At 43.5% G+C, this 17,816-nt stretch overlaps 1 protein-coding gene across 1 annotated transcript; it reads right to left on the bottom strand.

Annotated features, from left to right (window-relative positions):
• Positions 1-290: 290 nt before the first annotated feature.
• On the bottom strand, positions 291-16,945 carry LOC308584407 (prokineticin receptor 2-like). The gene is made up of 3 exons (XM_081189176.1): positions 16,581-16,945; positions 12,282-12,924; positions 291-2,390 (listed from the first exon to the last, which is right to left on the bottom strand). Exons 2-3 carry the CDS (start codon positions 12,773-12,775, stop codon positions 1,697-1,699), a joined length of 1,188 nt encoding a protein of 395 aa, XP_081045302.1. The 5' UTR covers positions 12,776-12,924; positions 16,581-16,945; the 3' UTR covers positions 291-1,696.
• Positions 16,946-17,816: the final 871 nt, after the last annotated feature.

Here is a 17,816-nt window from a genome sequence, read left to right as displayed (position 1 = left end):
TTTTGGAACGGGGGTTGAGTAGGATTTTTGTCCAATGTGGCAGATTGGCTGCGGCCATTTGGTTTTTGCCTACCTCTTAGCAATTGTCACAACTTTGTAAGGTTTGGCGGTTAGGGATTGGTTTAGGGGAATGTGGGGAGGGGAGGTGCGGCCATCACCTGCCCCTCCAATTAATAGGGTATTCCTTTAAAGGAATCCGGGGGTCTGGATCTCGCCCGAAGCTCGGGGAGGGGCTAGGGCCATGCCAGAACCCTCGGGAACCCCAGGGGTAAACCCCAGGGGTAAACCCCAGGGGTGAACCCCAGTCAATATGCATTGATGGAGCTCCCCCTGCTGGTTGTTTACCCTTCCAGGCTTCCTGCAGGGTGGGCAGGAGCTAGTTATAGTTTTGATACCGATGCCTAAGCCAATACCAGTCACACTTGTGTATTCAATTAAGCTGTGGCCAAAATCTGCACTTTAACCTTTAAACTAAATTCTGTCTCCACTGTGTCTTTATTTCCATGGGGGACGGGTTTGGGGGCTCAGAGCACAAGGTCCCAGGTGCCATCTCCATCGAAAGGACATAAGTTCATGTGAACCTGTCTCTGCTTAGATATCCTGTAATAACATAAGGCAAGCAGCCTAAAACAGCAGACAGACAGATTAAGTAATGACCACAAGCATGAAATAATACCACGGTACTGAAAACTTTGGAACATGTGATTTACAGATGTAGGGATCCAACTTCCCCCTCATTTGCACAGGTAAGTTAGCATTATATCCATCACTAAAAATCCAAAGAACTCAAGCAACATGTCACTGCTCCATTTATCAAGAACATGAAGATACAAGAAAAAATAGCATTCCACCCATGAGTCCGAACTGGGCCAAAGTATTGCAAAAAAATAAAAATAAAATAGTATTATTTTTTGTAATAAAAGAACATTACTCAAGTGGGGAACACTATTGCGGAAGAGATTATTTTTTTACAGAAAGCAAGCTTGGTTCCAGAAATGCTAGTGTCCATCAGGAAGAAACATATGGAGTTGCTTGGGCATGTTCAGAAAATACAGGAAGCATATGTGAAGCATAAATATTTGATTCATAAAGCATTTTGCTGATCTTAGACATTCGCCTGCCTGCTGTTTGTCTTAGATAAACCATGAGTTTTCTTGCAGTTATCCTAAGAAAAAACCAAAACAAAATCGGGAAATTCTGGCGAGAGTCAAGATGGAATCCTGTGTTTGTAAGAATAACATTTTATGTGATTAAGGACTTGCGGGGGGGGGCGCTTTTAGAGTGCCAAGTGTAAATAGTATAGTCTAATAAAAGCGAAACTGGGATGTAGCAAAATCGGGTGGCGTGTGGCTACACAATTTCATTTCCCAGCGGTCTGTCCGAAGTCCATTTTGGGGGCCTAATTCTGCCCACCAGTCGGTTTAATCCAGCCCCTGTGGCAGTTCATTTCCTGGGGTAAAATACCTAAAAATACCTCAACAACTTCAATCCTAAAAGAAGCTCAACAACTTTGGTTGGCCCTTTGGTCGGCCTCCAGAGCCCTTCACTTCATCAAATCTGGCCCTCTTTGAAAAAGAGTCTAAGAGAACATGGAAAGATCTTCTGCCCATGTGAAGAAAGAAAAGAAAGTTAGATGACATCATGAGGCCACACACCAAAAAGGAATATTTGCTGTGAGGAGATTTCTGCCCAAATTTCACTTTAGCCTAATGCAATCCACCTCTGTCACAGGCATGGCGCTAGTTCTGATGTCGGTATCTACGCTAGACTTGGCTCCATGGTAGGTGGACCTCCATCTGAGCAACATGATCTTCTTGAAGTACTTCATGGTGTTGTTCTTTACTGTTACGAAGCACATGGTGTTTATCATGCTGTTGCTCATGGCTATGCATTCCACTATGTAAAAGGCGGTAAGGTAATGCTTCTCTTTCACAAACACGGTGGGGAAAAAATCACGGACGATTGTGAATCCGTAGAAAGGTGCCCAGCAGAGGACGTAGGCCGTCAGGATACACATCAGCACCAGAACTGTTTTCCTCCGGCAACGGAGCCTCTTCCGGATCTGTTCCGTCTGAAAGCCCGGGACCGTTTTGAACCAAAGTTCCCGCGAGATCCTGGCATAGCAGAGGGTCATGGTGAGAACGGGTCCGACAAACTCGATGCCAAAGATGAAGAGGAAATAGGATTTGTAATACATCTGCTGGTCGACAGGCCAAATCTGGCCACAGAAAATTTTCTTTTGGTTTTTGATCATGAATAATACGGTTTCCGTCGCAAAATACGCGGATGGGATGGCAATGATTAGAGAGACGATCCAGACAACGGCAATCAGAAAGGATGCTGTTTGGTAGTTCATCCTGGGTTTCAGTGGGTGAACGATGGCGAGGTACCTGCAAAAGACAGATGTTTCCAAATTCTTGTTAGGAAAGGCTTGCAATTAAATGATGTTAAATTATATTTACTTGTTACTGGGTAGAAATAGCAAGTCTTTTTCTTAACTCCCACCAACACTGTAATCAATATTGAGGAAATACGTTGGGCTGACAGGCAAAGGTAAAGATAAAGGACCCCTGGAAGGTTACGTCCAGTCAAAGGCAACTATGGGGTTCATAGAATAGAATCATAGAATCATAGAATCCTAGAGTTGGAAGAGACCACAAGGGCCATTGAGTCCAACCCCCTGCCAAGCAGGAAACACCATCAGAGCACTCCTGACATATGGTTGTCAAGCCTCTGCTTAAAGACCTCCAAAGTAGGAGACTCCACCACACTCCTTGGCAGCAAATTCCACTGTTGAACAGCTCTTACTGTCAGGAAGTTCTTCCTAATGTTTAGGTGGAATCTTCTTTCTTGTAGTTTGGATCCAAGAAAGATCCAAACTACAAGAAAGAAGTTTGGGGTTGTGGTGCTCATCTCACTTTCAGGCTGAGAGAGCAAGCATTTGTCCACAGACAGTTTTCCGAGTCATGTGGCCAGCATGACTAAATTGCTTCTGGTGCAACAGGACACCGTGACAGAAACCAGAGTGCATGGAAATGCTGTTTACCTTCCCGCCACAGTGGTACCTATTTATCTACTTGCATTGGTATGCTTTTGAACTGCTAGGTTGGCAGGAGCTGGGACCAAGCAACGGGAGCTCACCCTGTCACAGGGATTTGAATTGCCGACCTTCCAATAGGCACAGCTCAAGTGGCTCAGTGGTTTAGACCACAGCATCACCCACATCCCTTCTTGGGCTGGCATAATATTGATGGCGGTGCATAGCCCTGCAATCCAAACCCAAACCCCTGATCCTGGGAGTGTCTCTGCTGATGGTGCAAAGGAGCATATCAGACTTTGTCTTAAAGTATAATGACATGAGGTTTTAGAGTCATTATTATTATTATTATTATTATTATTATTATTATTATTATTATTAAAAATTCAGATTGCTTCTGGGTGATTTTTTTTTAGCAATGATTTTATTTACTGCAGTTATTTTAATGTTACTTAATGTTGTCTGTAATCTTATTGTATTGTTGCTTTACTGATTGCTTGAGAGGGTAAGCACCCTAAAAGGCAAAATGATATATATATATATATATATATATATATATGCAGGTTTTGGTGTCTTCGGGTATCTTCCCGTGTAAGAGTTGGGGTGTCTAGGCGACGTTTCGACGAGGTCTCACTCATCATCTTCAGGCTGGTGCTTTCGGCTTCTTGTTACTAGAACAGAGCAGGATCTCAGTGTTTGAGTTCCTATAAATACTGTTGAGGGGGGTGTGGTGTATAGCCTCCAACGTTCTGGGCAGAGAGGAAGTTCCCAGGTTATTGTGCCTTTTCTTCTTTTGTTCATTAATTACTTGAGGGATATCTTGAGTGATTTCTTGAGTGATATTCTGAGTACCACTTAGGAAGGTCATTAGGTGTGGATTAGTTGCTAAAGCTTTCGTGTCTTGACCTCTTGAGCTAGTGAAGAGTTTTTCTGAGAAAATGGCTGTACTGCACTTAGTTGTGCTCTGGCTTGGCTTCGTGTATAGGGGCGAGCTGTGGTTTTGTGCCCTGTGCCAGCCAGATCTGTGTAGGGATTGCAGGGGGGTGCAGCATCCGGAGGTGCCACTATGGTTTGGCTACTGGATGGTGTCTGTAATTTATCTGTGGAGAGGGTCTGGGTTTGGGTCTGGTGTGGTTGATTGGAGATGGCGTTCTGTGTGCCTCTGGTTCTGGTGTCGGTTTTTGTGGGGAGGGCTAATTTCCAGATGTCTGGCAGGCGGGACGTGTCGTCACGCTTGTTCATGTTGTGAGGGTGTTTCTCTATCTATCTATAGAGAAACACCCTCACAACATGAACAAGCGTGACGACACGTCCCGCCTGCCAGACATCTGGAAATTAGCCCTCCCCACAAAAACCGACACCAGAACCAGAGGCACACAGAACGCCATCTCCAATCAACCACACCAGACCCAAACCCAGACCCTCTCCACAGATAAATTACAGACACCATCCAGTAGCCAAACCATAGTGGCACCTCCGGATGCTGCACCCCCCTGCAATCCCTACACAGATCTGGCTGGCACAGGGCACAAAACCACAGCTCGCCCCTATACACGAAGCCAAGCCAGAGCACAACTAAGTGCAGTACAGCCATTTTCTCAGAAAAACTCTTCACTAGCTCAAGAGGTCAAGACACGAAAGCTTTAGCAACTAATCCACACCTAATGACCTTCCTAAGTGGTACTCAGAATATCACTCAAGAAATCACTCAAGATATCCCTCAAGTAATTAATGAACAAAAGAAGAAAAGGCACAATAACCTGGGAACTTCCTCTCTGCCCAGAACGTTGGAGGCTATACACCACACCCCCCTCAACAGTATTTATAGGAACTCAAACACTGAGATCCTGCTCTGTTCTAGTAACAAGAAGCCGAAAGCACCAGCCTGAAGATGATGAGTGAGACCTCGTCGAAACGTCGCCTAGACACCCCAACTCTTACACGGGAAGATACCCGAAGACACCAAAACCTGCATTCCTGTACCCGTGAAAATCTACGAAAGCATATATATATATATATATATATATATATATATATATATATATATATATATATATATTATATATATATATTATATATATATATATAAAATACAGACTATGGTTTTAAAAAATACAAGCCCTGTGACATCAGGAAAGTGACAAGGTTATAGGGCTTACACAGCCAATGCCCTGATTTCTCTTGTATTAATCAGTGGATCCCAAGGTCACCTGGGGCCGTCTCTTTAGATTTCAGAGTAGTGTTACAGTCGTGGCTCATCATAAAGCAAGACCATGTTTTCCATACCATTTCTTTCAGCAACAATTGCCTGCAAAATACTTTCCTGCACTGAAAAAGGTTGTAGGCAAACTCCTAATTATATCTGATGCTTTTCTGTAACATGAATGGTTTTCAGCACTTCTTATCTGTAGCTGCCCAGCTACTCAGATGGGAAGTTGAAACACATTCTGTCTGCATGTATTGACAGTTTGTTCTTATTCAAGATTAATGTTTTTAATCAACCGAGAATGCAGTGCGTTCATATTTCCACATGAAGGCAAACGCAAGAGATTTGCATTGATTCCTAACAGCGTCTGTGAATTAAGGTCCTGATAGGAATGCGAGAATTCCTCTGAAAGAAAGACACTGGGAATTAAGATTGCCTGCCCAGCTTTCCATAAGCATCAGTGCTTTGGTTGACAAGAGTGAAAGCTATTTTGCTTCCCTTATTCACAGAGCCGGTGGGAGTGAGCATGAAACCTTCCCTCTTTCGATAACACCAGCTGGTGCAAACCCAAGATAAATAAGCATTCACCCTGATCTAGACAGGGAAATCTGTAGGAAGGAGTAACAGCATATCAGGATTCATGTTCCCAAAGTGGACCTCTATTGAAGTGGTTGGATGTGGCTTTAAATCAAGAGGGGCTAACCTGTGGCCTGCAGGCTGCGTACGGTCCCTTAAATATTTTAATGTGGCCCCAAGGACCCGCCCACTAAATTTGCTTCTCTTTTTTAAGCCTATTTGATGCTTGCTCTTCACACACACAACCCTGTTTTGGGTATCCAGATCGGGAGCCTCTTTTTACCTTTAAAGGGGGACTTGGGTGGCGCTGTGGTCTAAACCACAGAGCCTAGGGCTTGCCGATCAGAAGGTCAGCAGTTCGAATCCCCACAATGGGGTGAGCTCCCGTTGCTCGGTCCGTGCTCCTGCCCACCTAGCAGTTCGAAAGCATGTTAAAGTACAAGTAGATAAATAGGTACCACTCTGGCGGGAAGGTAAACGCCGTTTCCACGCACTGCTCTGGTTCACCAGAAGTGGCTTAGTCATGCTGGCCACATGACCTGGAAGCTGTACGCCGGCTCCCTCGGCCAGTAAAGCGAGATGAGCGCCACAACCCCAGAGTCATCCGCGACTGGACCTAAAGGTCAGGGGTCCCTTTACCTTTACCTTTTCCCATTTTGGGGGCAGCATTATCGTAAGAAGGTCTTATAGCTGAGGAACCAAGAAGGAGAGATCATTCAAGACCTTCTTGCAATGGCTCTTCCAGAGGTCATTTGTTAAGGTAAAAAGAGGGCTTCGCTCCCCCTTGTTTCCTACCTCATTCAAGTGCAGCAGAATCTCTCCCTGCTCCTCAGCTGATTAGTAGAAGAGCAGGGATTGGGGCTTGTGGACATATATGTATGTTTCACTGTATCATTAGTAGTGTCATTATTATTCATTTTCTTCCATATCTATATCTATATATTGTGTTAAATGCCACCCCAATCTCCGTGCGGTGTGAGATTCCAGGGGTTCCAGGCACTTACCCAAGGTTTGTGTTTCCTTCTGGAAATGAGGATCTGCAGGGACTGCAGTGTTTTTATGATATATGGTTTATTTACACATAAAAGGTAAAAAGGTAAAGGACCCCTGGATGGCTAAGTCCAGTCAAAGACGACTGTGTGGTGTGGTGCTCATTGCATTTTTCAGGCTGAGGGAGCCGGCTTTTGTCCACAGACAGCTTTCCGGGTCATGTGACCAGCATGACTAAACTGCTTCTGGCACAACGGAACACCGTGATGGAAGCCAGAGTGCACGGAAACGCTGTTTACCTTCCCGCTGCAGCGGTACCTATTTATCTACTTGCACTGGCGTGTTTTCAAACTGCTAGGTTGGCAGGAGCTGGGACAGAGCAATGGGAGTTGTCACAGGGATTCGAACTGCCGCCCTTCCAATCGGCAAGCACAAGAGGGCGCGTCGCATTCCCTTTACCTTATTTACACATATATACAACCTGAGTGTAGAAAGAGGAGCTCCCAGCATTACAATCTAAGGGGGTCCCTTGCTTCTCCCATAGGCACAGCATGAGAAATCACCCATGCTCTGTGTCTCCTTCTACAGCCCACACTCTTGCTTGTCACCTCTAACAGACTAAAACGATTTCCCTCCGCACACAAGGGATTTCATCACAGGTGTTGGACCATATGGGACTGCATAGAGCTTCATGCATTTGCTTATAGCTCAGTCAGAAGAGCATGAGACTCTTAATCTCAGGTCACGAGTTTGAGCCCCACGTTGGGCAAAAGATTGCAGGGGTTGGACTAGATGACCCTCGTGTTCTCTTCCAACTCTATGATGCCATGATTAACCTTTTTATTTCTGGTTTTCACTAACACACACATTTTTGCAAGCAAAATTTCCCCTAACATAATGCATTTTTGTATGCTATTTTCTGTTATACACACTTTCCTCTAACACTTTGTAAACATTGTTGGGTTGGAGAATTGCATTGCAAAATTCTGATGAGTCCAAATTTTGAAGGCTAGCTGTGCTTGGTTCTCATATTGTTTCAGAAAGTGCAAATTCGATAGCGCAAATTTGGCTTTAAAGGAGTACCAAATTGAATTTCTCTTCCACAAGGATTCAAGTATCCACTGGTGTTGGTGAAGATAGAAGCTGAGTTTGGGTAACTGGAGAACAGGGGAAGAGGGAGGAAGTGTGTGTGGGGGAATAAAACCCACAGGTATAAGAAAATAGCATATTTTTAAAAAAAAAATTAAAAAAAATCCAGATGGAAAAATGCTTAAGATGAAATATTTCAGCTTCTGTGACTTTAGTTTCTTAAAAATTGCTCTGCAGGTGAACTGGTAATAGACAACAAGTGCTGCATGGAAGTGACAATGAGGATGGTGACAGTTTCATCAATGCTTGAAATCGACTTCTACTAGCTCTTGAAGGAGTATCAGAATGCACTGTGATTTTTAATTCCCTTTCTAGGTTACCACGGGCCTCTTATCAGAGAGCTACATTGGTGTTTTACAAAGCCAGACTGCCCATTAAGCTACCTTCAACTTTCACCTCTACTGAATTCTCTTCCCAAAGCCTAATACTTTGCATTCTACTAGTCTCACTCCTTGAGAAGCAAGTTGTTACTCTTTATTTCTGCTTCAAAATTAAAATCTTGGACATTTCTCAGTGTAGTTCTTTTTTTCCTGATATGTGGCTGTATACTAAACACATTTCTTATATATTAATGTGTCCTATTACAATGGAGGAACATTAGCTGTAGATTTTCCATTGCTGTTACAAGGCTACGTTTTTATACAAAACATTCAGAAAATAAATTTCCTTGGCACTAAACATAATTGCAAAAATAATACTGGTCTCTCCAGAGCTGAGTCAGACTAAGAGAGAGAGAGAGAGAGAGAGAAGATTGCCGCTCTTCCAGATTATGATCCCATATTGCAAAGATACAGCCATTATATGATCACTAAACAATAATAGTCTGTAGAAATGGATTTGTCAAACGGCATTTAGGTTTATGCACCAACAAGTCTGCCGTATTATTGGTAATTTCAAAAGATGCTGAAAACCCCAAAGACGCCATTCTGACCTGTCAAAATTAGGTTGTTATGCAAAGAGGAGGCAGTTTATTTGGCTTTGGGGCACTTTCAGACTGTTGAATGGGATTTGACCACATGCCAGGAAATTCAGATTGCACAACCACAGTTGATTAAGAGGTCTTGTACAACAAATCTGCTTTCACTGCTTTGCACTGGAAAAAGTGCTTTGAGGCAACATGGTCTAGCCTTACCCCCCCCCCCAAAAAAAAATCAGGATAAAGCGTGTTCTCACTGAAAAGAGAGCACGTGTTGCGGATGGGGCCGGCCAAAACACCCTTAGTTGCCAGCCAGGTTGATACAAGGGGGCTTGGATCAGATTGGTGGCTGGTGTTGCTGGGGTAAATTTGATGTTGCCAATTTAGGGGTGGGACCAGAGGTTATTTAAGCTAAGTCCACAGAATGTTCCTTTCTCTTTTGCTGTGGACACCGGATCACCCGCCCGCCCTCCCATGATTGGGCTTTCGATTTGACCTTGCTATGCCTGTCATGGGGTCGTCTGCATTGGTGCAGGGGCCTGGTAGGAATTTTTCCTTTTGGCTGATTAGTGCGTGCCAATTGGGTTTTGCCTACTGCGTAGCAAATCGTCACAACTTGTAAGGTTGGCGGTTAGGCATTGGTTAAATTGGTTGGTGGAGGGGTATGGATAGGCTGTGCCTGCCCCTCCAATGCTGCTGCTGCATGGGAATTCCGTTAAAGGAATTCTGGGGCTTACCATCCCCTTGTCCAAACCCCTGGAATCGGGTGCGGGCCGCGTAAGACCCCAAGGAGCATGCGGGGAGGAACTGAAGGGTCTGTGTCGCAGCCCCAGTTGCCCTGATCTTGTTCCTCCACACTGACTCGCGCTGGAATCCGGGAGTCAGTGCTATCCCCCAAGGCGGGGGGGATAGCTAGTCATAACCAATGCCTAAGCAACCACTCACAATTTGTATGTTAATAAAGTTGTGGCCAAAATTATGCCAAAAACCTTAAACAAAAATTATGCGTAATGTGTGAGTTATTTGGGGTAGGGGTGTTTTGGGGGACCTCAGCATGCAAATGTTCAACAAGCAAGTTTCTTGGAAGTGCCCTTCGGTACAAATACTAGTTATGTGACCCTCAAGCTCCGGATGTTTTTAATGTTTGCCATCCATTTTTAAAATGTTTTTATATGTGCTGGAAGCTGTCCAGAGTGGCTGGGGAAACCCAGCCAGATGGGTGAGGTATAAATAATAAAATGATTATGATTATTCTTTTTATAAAGGAGGATAGACTCTGCCAATTGCTGCGTGCTTCTGGTTCTGCTTGGCAATTTGGTATACTAATGGCATACACAGCTCCTTAATGATAATTATTGCTAGTTCCCAAGGTATCTCTTTCAAATCATGCTCAGGTTTCACACTCAGAGAGGATATTGTTTTAAAACTTCAAGATGACTAGAAACTCGTTTTTGAAATAAGAGGATGGCTGGATAAGCCACATGCAGCAAAAGCTAGCTTTGATTGCAGACGTTTGACCCCAGGACTGAAATCCTATGTGATTATGAAGCAGTGCTTCAACCTAAATTTTCTCATAAATTGAAAAAGAAATCTTTTTTTGCTTCTGCTGAATCATGCTTTGAATTGGAAACAAAAGATAATCCACTGTAATGCATCCTTGCATACTCACAAGCTAACCTGCTGAGCGATTTTTAATATTAAATGGTAATGAAATGAAATGAAATCAATCCTAGGCATTTATTTATCTGGATTTTTGTTTAAATAAAAGATTAAAAGATGAGGTATTTCTTTCATGGCTTTTAAACCTGCTTTTGGCACCCCTTCTCTCTCTTTCCCCACAACTGATGGCTAAAACAGCCTGGAAAGATAGAGCACAGGGACCTGGAAGGATAATTCGTGTCCAGATCAGAGGTGCAAAACAATGGGCTGCCTGAGAAGGTGTGCAAGGAAAAGGAAATCCTTCTATTGAGTATTGCAAGCCCCAGGGCTGAAACAGGTTGCCCTTCTGCCACAAGAATGCTGATAGCCAAATGGTGGAAGGGAGATACAATACCAACTAAAATGGAGTGGCAAGCAAAATTATTTGATCATGCAGAATTGGCAAAGATGACAGGAAAAATTAGGAACCAGACAAACCCAAAGTTCAGTGCTTTTTTTCTTAAAAAAAAATGTTTAGAGGTACTCTCATTTTCCTACTCATATTGAAATACTGCCCCTCAGTGAGGCCAAACTTAGATTCACAAAATGTTAAGGGGTATGAGTACCCCCAGAAAAAAGCACTGCAAAGGTTTAACAAAGAATGGGATATATACCGATTATATTTGAAAGAGCATTGTCCATATATGAAATCTTTGACATGCTTTGATTCACTTCTGCAATGTTATATGTGACAAAGATTATAGGTAATTTATGATAAGTTAAAGGTCATACAATATGCAGACAACAAGGAAACGAAGGACACGTACTGAGGAAGACAGGAGTCTTAACGTATGGAATGATTTTATTTTATATGTAACGTTTTCTTTGTATTTGATGGGCTTTGTTTTTTCTTTTGTTCTTTTTGTGGTGAATGGACTTAATATGCAAAATCAATACAGATTAAATTGCAAAAAATGAAAAAAGAAGAATCAGGTTGCCCTTTGCTGGGAAAACAGTCTGCATCATCCACTCTGCTAAGCCAAAATGTCACAAAGTCCTTTCACCTCAAGTCTCTGAGATGCTGTGAAGTGTGTACACTGCGAAGTGTGTTGCATTTTGGAGCACGATGTACATAGATTCTGAAGCGGAGAGAAGACTTGAGTGCCTAATTAACTGTTCAGTATTTAAATTGCTAATGTGTATTTAAAGGGAAAATCTGTTTGGATAATAGAGTGCATGAAATATATTCTAAAATATATTCTACAATATAGAACCAAAATACACATGCCTTAGAAGTTCACACAATTTTGCAATGCAGTTCTCCAAGCAATCGGTGTTGATAAAAATGCATATGTTAGGGAATAGTGTACATGAAATATATTCTAAAATATATTCTACAATATAGAACCAAAATACACATCCCTTAGAAGTTCACGCAATTTTGCGATATGGTTCTCCAAGGAATCGTTGTTGATAAAAATGCATATATTAGGGAACAGTGCATATAAAAACCAATACATTAGTGAAAATAACATCCAAGATTGCATTCTCTTAAGGAAATTTGCTTGCACAAATGTATACATCCGTCAAAATTGCACATAAAAATTAGTTTATTAGGAGGAATTTGCACCGAAATGCTGAGGCTTTGGAAGAAGAAAACAAAAACAAAAATTGGGTGGAGAACTGAATTTAAGACGTGGGAAATGAGAAAGTGGCAGATCCCACCCTCTCTAGCTACAGGCAAACCCATTTCCAATTACCCTCCTTACCTGTCCACAGCAATCGCCAAGAGCGCATTGGTGGAGACGTAGAGTGAGACAGTGCGCAAGTAGTTGACCGAGGCGCAGAGCACATGGCCATGCTCCCAGGACAGCTGCCGGACCACATAGTAGTCCATCTCAAAAGGGCAGCAGACGATGGCCACAATGAAGTCAGAGATAGCCAGGTTTGCAATGAGAAGGTTGGTGAGATTGCGCAGCTTCTTATATCGGGCCAGGGCGGCGATGAAGACAAAGTTGCCGATGCCACAGACCAGCATGATACCAACCAGCGCCACGCCGATGACGATCTTGGCGGCGAAGAAAGTGCGGGTCTTGGTCACGTCATCGCCGTCGTCCAGGGGTAGATCATAGTCGTTGTAGCTGAAGTTGAAGGGGAAAGTGTAGTTTGGGTAGGAGGAAAAGTCTCTGCTGAAGTGGCTGTATATTGCAGCAAAGTTGGTGCTCGCGAGCGTGTCGTTGGAAGGGTGCCATTCATGCCTCATGATGTTGCCCCGGTCAGTCTCTTCTTATCTCACGAGGAAGCTGTTGTGAGCTTTTGCCTTCTCAGTATCTCCCAGGAAGGTCCAGCCAGGGAAGAGAGCTTACACTTCTGCAATGTGGGATCTTTGACAGCGACCCAGCCATTCCTCACCTTTTAAAATCAGAACAGAAAAGAGAATCAGAGGGAGCAGCAAATGTATGGGAAAGCAGAGGCATTCCCATCGATCGGGAAATGAATAAAGCTTTGGCAGCCCATGTGTAAATATTTCCAACTGCTCTGCATTTACATCACTCACAATAAATATTTGAGATGCAGTGCTTTACAGTAGCATTTTGAAATAACATATCGGGGTAGGTGAGAGAGGTAAAAACAAATATTTTCCAGGTTAGGTTATGCTCCTTCTAGTCTACCTATTTGTGTAGCAATTATATAGAGCTGGGTGAAGCTACCAGATGTTTGTGTTGTCACCAATACTGCCTTGTTAATGGCTGCCAACACAGTAACCAATTTCCTCAGCTGCCTCTCTGGAAATTGCCACTAGACAGTGTCACCTCACTTCAGAGCACATGTCATGGACTTTTCCTTCAATTCTTTTACAATCTGCTAAGGGCTCAGAGAGAAAGTGCATCTTGAGAGAAAGTGCATCTTGAGAGAAAGTGCATCTTGAGAGAAAGTGCATCTTGTGCACTTTGGAATGTTATAAGTAATTAAATTGAGTGGAAGCAATCTCACGCCAAGAAGGCTTTTTATTATTATTTTGGAAGTGGTTAAACAGATACACAGTGTCAGATTTCCAAACTGTGCAATGGCATAAGCTTTGGTTTGGGTCAGTCAGCAAAACTGATTTTCAGCATGCATCTGAGGATAGGCTCAGGGATGCTGGGAAGTCTAGCTTTCAAGGGAGCAGAACAACAAATCTGAAACCACAAACTGTAGGGGCTTGTTTGTTTTCTTGCATGTTCACATTTGTGTGTCGAGGACCCCCAAGACACCCCCGAATAAAAACACAGTTCACACATCGTTTTGGTTTTTGGCATAATTTTGGCCACAATTTTATTGAATTACAGTACGTGAGTGGTTGCTTAGGCATTGGTTAGCGACTATCTGTTCCCACTTGGAGGTAGGAACAGAACAAACAACCGCACCCTTGCGGAAGTCAGAAAGGGTAAACAATTTTGGGGAGAGAATAAAGCTGGGTGCCAGGCTCTCCCCTCTCCCCAAATGCTCCCGGGGGCTCTTGCATGGCCCTAACCCCTTGACAGGGGGTCAGACAAAAGCATGGCGAGCCCCTGGATTCCTTTAAGGGAAAAGCCTTGCAGCAGCAGCATTGGAGGGGCAGGCACAGCCAATCCATGCCCCCTCCACAAACCAAAAATTAACGAGTGCCTAACCGCAACCTTGGGACGCGGGTGGCGCTGTGGGTTAAACCACAGAGCCTAGGACTTGCCGATCAGAAGGTCAGCGGTTCGAATCCCCGCAACGGGGTGAGCTCCCATTGCTCAGTCCCTGCTCCTGCCAACCTAGCAGTTTGAAAGCAAGTCAAAGTGCAAGTAGATAAATAGGTACCGATCCGGCGGGAAGGTAAACGGCGTTTCCGTGCGCTGCTCTGGTTTGCCAGAAGCGGCTTAGTCATGCTGGCCACATGACCCAGAAGCTGTACGCTGGCTCCCTTGGCCAATAAAGCAAGATGAGCACTGCAACCTCAGAGTCAGCCACAACTGGACCTAATGGTCAGGGGTCCCTTTACCTAACCGCAACCTTACATGTTGTGACGATTTGCTACGAAGTAGGCAAAACCCAAATGGCACCAGCCAATCAGCCAAATGGTGAAATTCCTACCAGGCCCCTGCCCCAAAGCAGACGACCCCATGACAGGCAAAGCAAGGTCAGCGCGAACAACTCCTAAATAAAGGGAGGGTGGGCGGGCAATCCGATGTGCGCAGCAAAAAGAGGAAACACAGGGAACATATATAGCACCCCCATCAATCAAATAAAATTGCAGCAATCAATTTTCCCCAGCAACAACTGAAGGTGTCCAATCAAATTCATGGCCATCCAGACTAACCCGCTCAGCAACAGGGGATGTCATGGTTGCTCCCACCGCAACACATGCTCTCCATGAAGGAGAACCCGCTTTGGCAGATAAAGGAGTTGTATCCATGTCTGCATGTGTCGATGGGCTGTGGCTCAGCGGTAAAGCATCTGCTTTGCAAGCAGAAGGTTCCAGGTTCAATTCCCAGCCTCTCCAGGTTCAATTCTCCAGCCTCTCCTCGATAAAATATAAATGCTCTGAAGTTTTGTGTATGGCTCTGATTCATTCACTGAGCCCTGCCTAGGGAAAGGTTTCCCCATTCCCAACAGTGATGATGGACACCTGCAGCACTGGATGGGCGTATAAATCCTGGAGCAGTTATTTGGCAGCAGTTGTGTGGATGTGCAATGCACAGAACTGACTGACTTGTGCAATTCAGGCTTTGTTTATAACCTGTGCATTGCTAATTCACATGGTACGTATCATTTACTTCTGTGGATGGGTCAGAAATTTTTCTTGCGTTCACAAACGTATGAGATGCAAACTTCTGAGTCTGGTTTGGTCATACTGAAAGCAACACAATAAAGGGCCACTTTATTTACGATGCAGACTGGCAAAGTGCTGCCTTTTGTCAGCTTCTCCTGGTTGGAGACCATGCCAGCTTCACCGGGAAAAGGGGAAGAGAACAGAGGGGCATTTAAATGAGCTTTATCTGCTTAATGATTGGAGGGTAAAGTATAATTAGAAATAATAATCATCAAGTGATCCCTTTCCTCTTGTTGAAAGGTTTACTTATTTACATGTAGCAATCAACACAATTTCTTCTCGTCTCCATACCCACTTTGCCTTGAAGCACACCATCATACTTTCAAATACTCTGAACCCATCCCTGGAAATGGACCTGCTTCTGGGTTCATAATATTAGGATGCCAAGCTGTGCGCACAAAAATGCCAAAGAGCAACTGAGAAAAGCAGCTGTTGGCAGTAGCTGTTCGACAATGTCCACTAAACAGCATGGCTTTTTTTTTAGACAGCAAAGGAAAGCCTGCACAACAGGGGAGATCTGCTCCCGCTTGCACCCATCGAACAGTGTTTTTCAAGAAGCACATCAGTGTTCACAAGGCAGCTGTGCTGATGGATTTTTTTTCCCCTTCCAGAGGAAACTTCTTTGGGCAAAGTTCAATTCTTTATCATGTTTCAGCCATCAGAGGTACAAATGCACGCTTACCATTTATGCTAGCAAACCTCACCAAAATGAACCTGAAGATACTAACAACGGTGATGATTGATGATAAAGCAGCATAGAATCTTTGAGGATTTTTGGTGGTTCACGGAGACATTGGTTTTTGTGGGCAGCCCAATAAACTGATGTCTCTGAGGTCCCACAATGCTTATTGCCTTTTTGTTACTGGAGACTAGCATAAATCTTGTAATTGAAAAGTCTTCAGAATGCCAACTGAAGCAGCTTTATCTGGAAGTAAGTTTCACGAAAAACAATGAGACCTTTGCCACCCCCACCAAGGAAATGTGTTAGGATCAGGGTGTAAATAATTTCTAGAAATCAATCCAGGACAATGTTTGGGGAGGTGTATGTGTGCCAAATTGCTGCAGAAGAACAGCAGAAAACACCCAAGCTCAAAATCAATTGATAGGTACAGCTATTTATCTATTTTAAAAAAGCAAATTAGGAGTTTATACATTTTCCAAATCAGCTTCCTGTACCTTGCAAAATAATAAACACAGCATTTTTTAAAAAGTACAAATCAGACTTTACCTGTTCCAAGGCTATGCTTTGTCTCTTTGATGCCGTGCAGAGATGGTGAGTTCTTAGTGCGCTACACTCCACAGAATGCTTGCAGTCCTGCTGGAAGCGCAGCACTGAAGGTTATCTAGTGATGCTGTGCAGGACTAAAGACGGAATCGCACATCTGCCTTGTAGCTGAGAGAAATCGGAAGCCTGCCTCCCTCTGTTGCTGCATCTAAATCCTTTTCTCTGTGGGAGGCATCTCTACGCTTCCTGTGCAGATCTAATTTTAAAGAGCCAGTCCGCAGTAAGTCACACACCCCTTCCCTATGTGTGTCTGGGTATGTGCGTAGACATGCATAAGATTCCGTTTCTATATTCAGAATGATCTTCCCAGAACACAAGCAGAGCTCTTTATCTCTGAATTCATTATACGAAAGCATATTGCAAAACCTGATCACTGTGGGCTGCATAGATCATGGACTGGATCACTAGGCTCAATGCTGTCAGCTGTGATACCCTTCTCCCTTCTCCCTTCCCCCAAGACAATTACCCTTCTCACGGCAGTTTCGACTGTGATATGATTTCCCCAACCACAATTCTCAGAGACTGAAACCATTTTAGAGAAGCACTGAGATTTCTAGGGTTTGTTGGGTATGTTGGTAGTCACTTGGAATATGGGGTGACTGGGCATCCAGCATAAACTGTATTCTTGACCTGAAGCACCTAAATAAATAAATATTAGGGTACAGAATATGCATGTGAACTATGGGCACAATCCAGCTGAAAACAAGCATTTTAGAAAAACAAACAAACCTTGAGAGTTATGCATATTGGCCTCCACAGTCACTTACGGACCGACTGCTAAGACCATTTTCATGGAAGACAATCTTACTACTCTCTCTCTCTTTTAATTCAGTCTTTATTGGTTTAAAATCAACATAGACACACACACACAAAAACTTAGAAAAAGAATACAGAATAAAGAAAACAGAACAAAAAGCACACAGCACATCTCTTACAAATAAAAATAAAGAAGAAAATAGAACAGTACATCGCGAATACACAAAAGGTATTTAGGCCATCAACTTATGACTTCCTTGATATGGGTTCTTCGTTTCCTTAATTACTTGCCTCTATTTTTTAAATAAACGTAGTCTTTATTAAATCTTATTTGTGTTCTTTATACCTTATTCAATTCCAAGAGTTATTCAAAGTATTCTAAAGTTTTAATATGGGGACACTGTTCTTTTAAATATTGTCTAT

The sequence above is a fragment of the Podarcis bocagei genome (genome assembly GCF_964188305.1).
Source record: "Podarcis bocagei genome assembly, chromosome: 3".
Classification (NCBI taxonomy): domain Eukaryota; kingdom Metazoa; phylum Chordata; class Lepidosauria; order Squamata; family Lacertidae; genus Podarcis; species Podarcis bocagei.
The sequence above is the reverse complement of the archived record's forward strand: the minus strand, read 5'-3'. Positions and strand labels throughout refer to the sequence as shown.

Bases quoted from the DNA above. Each gene is read 5' to 3' on its own strand.
- LOC308584407 (XM_081189176.1), bottom strand. From the start codon at position 12,775: ATGAGGCATGAATGGCACCCTTCCAACGACACGCTCGCGAGCACCAAC. The intron at 2,391-12,281 runs GTAAGGAGGGTA...TGTCTTTTGCAG, and splicing joins TTGGCGATTGCTGTGGACAG to GTACCTCGCCATCGTTCACC.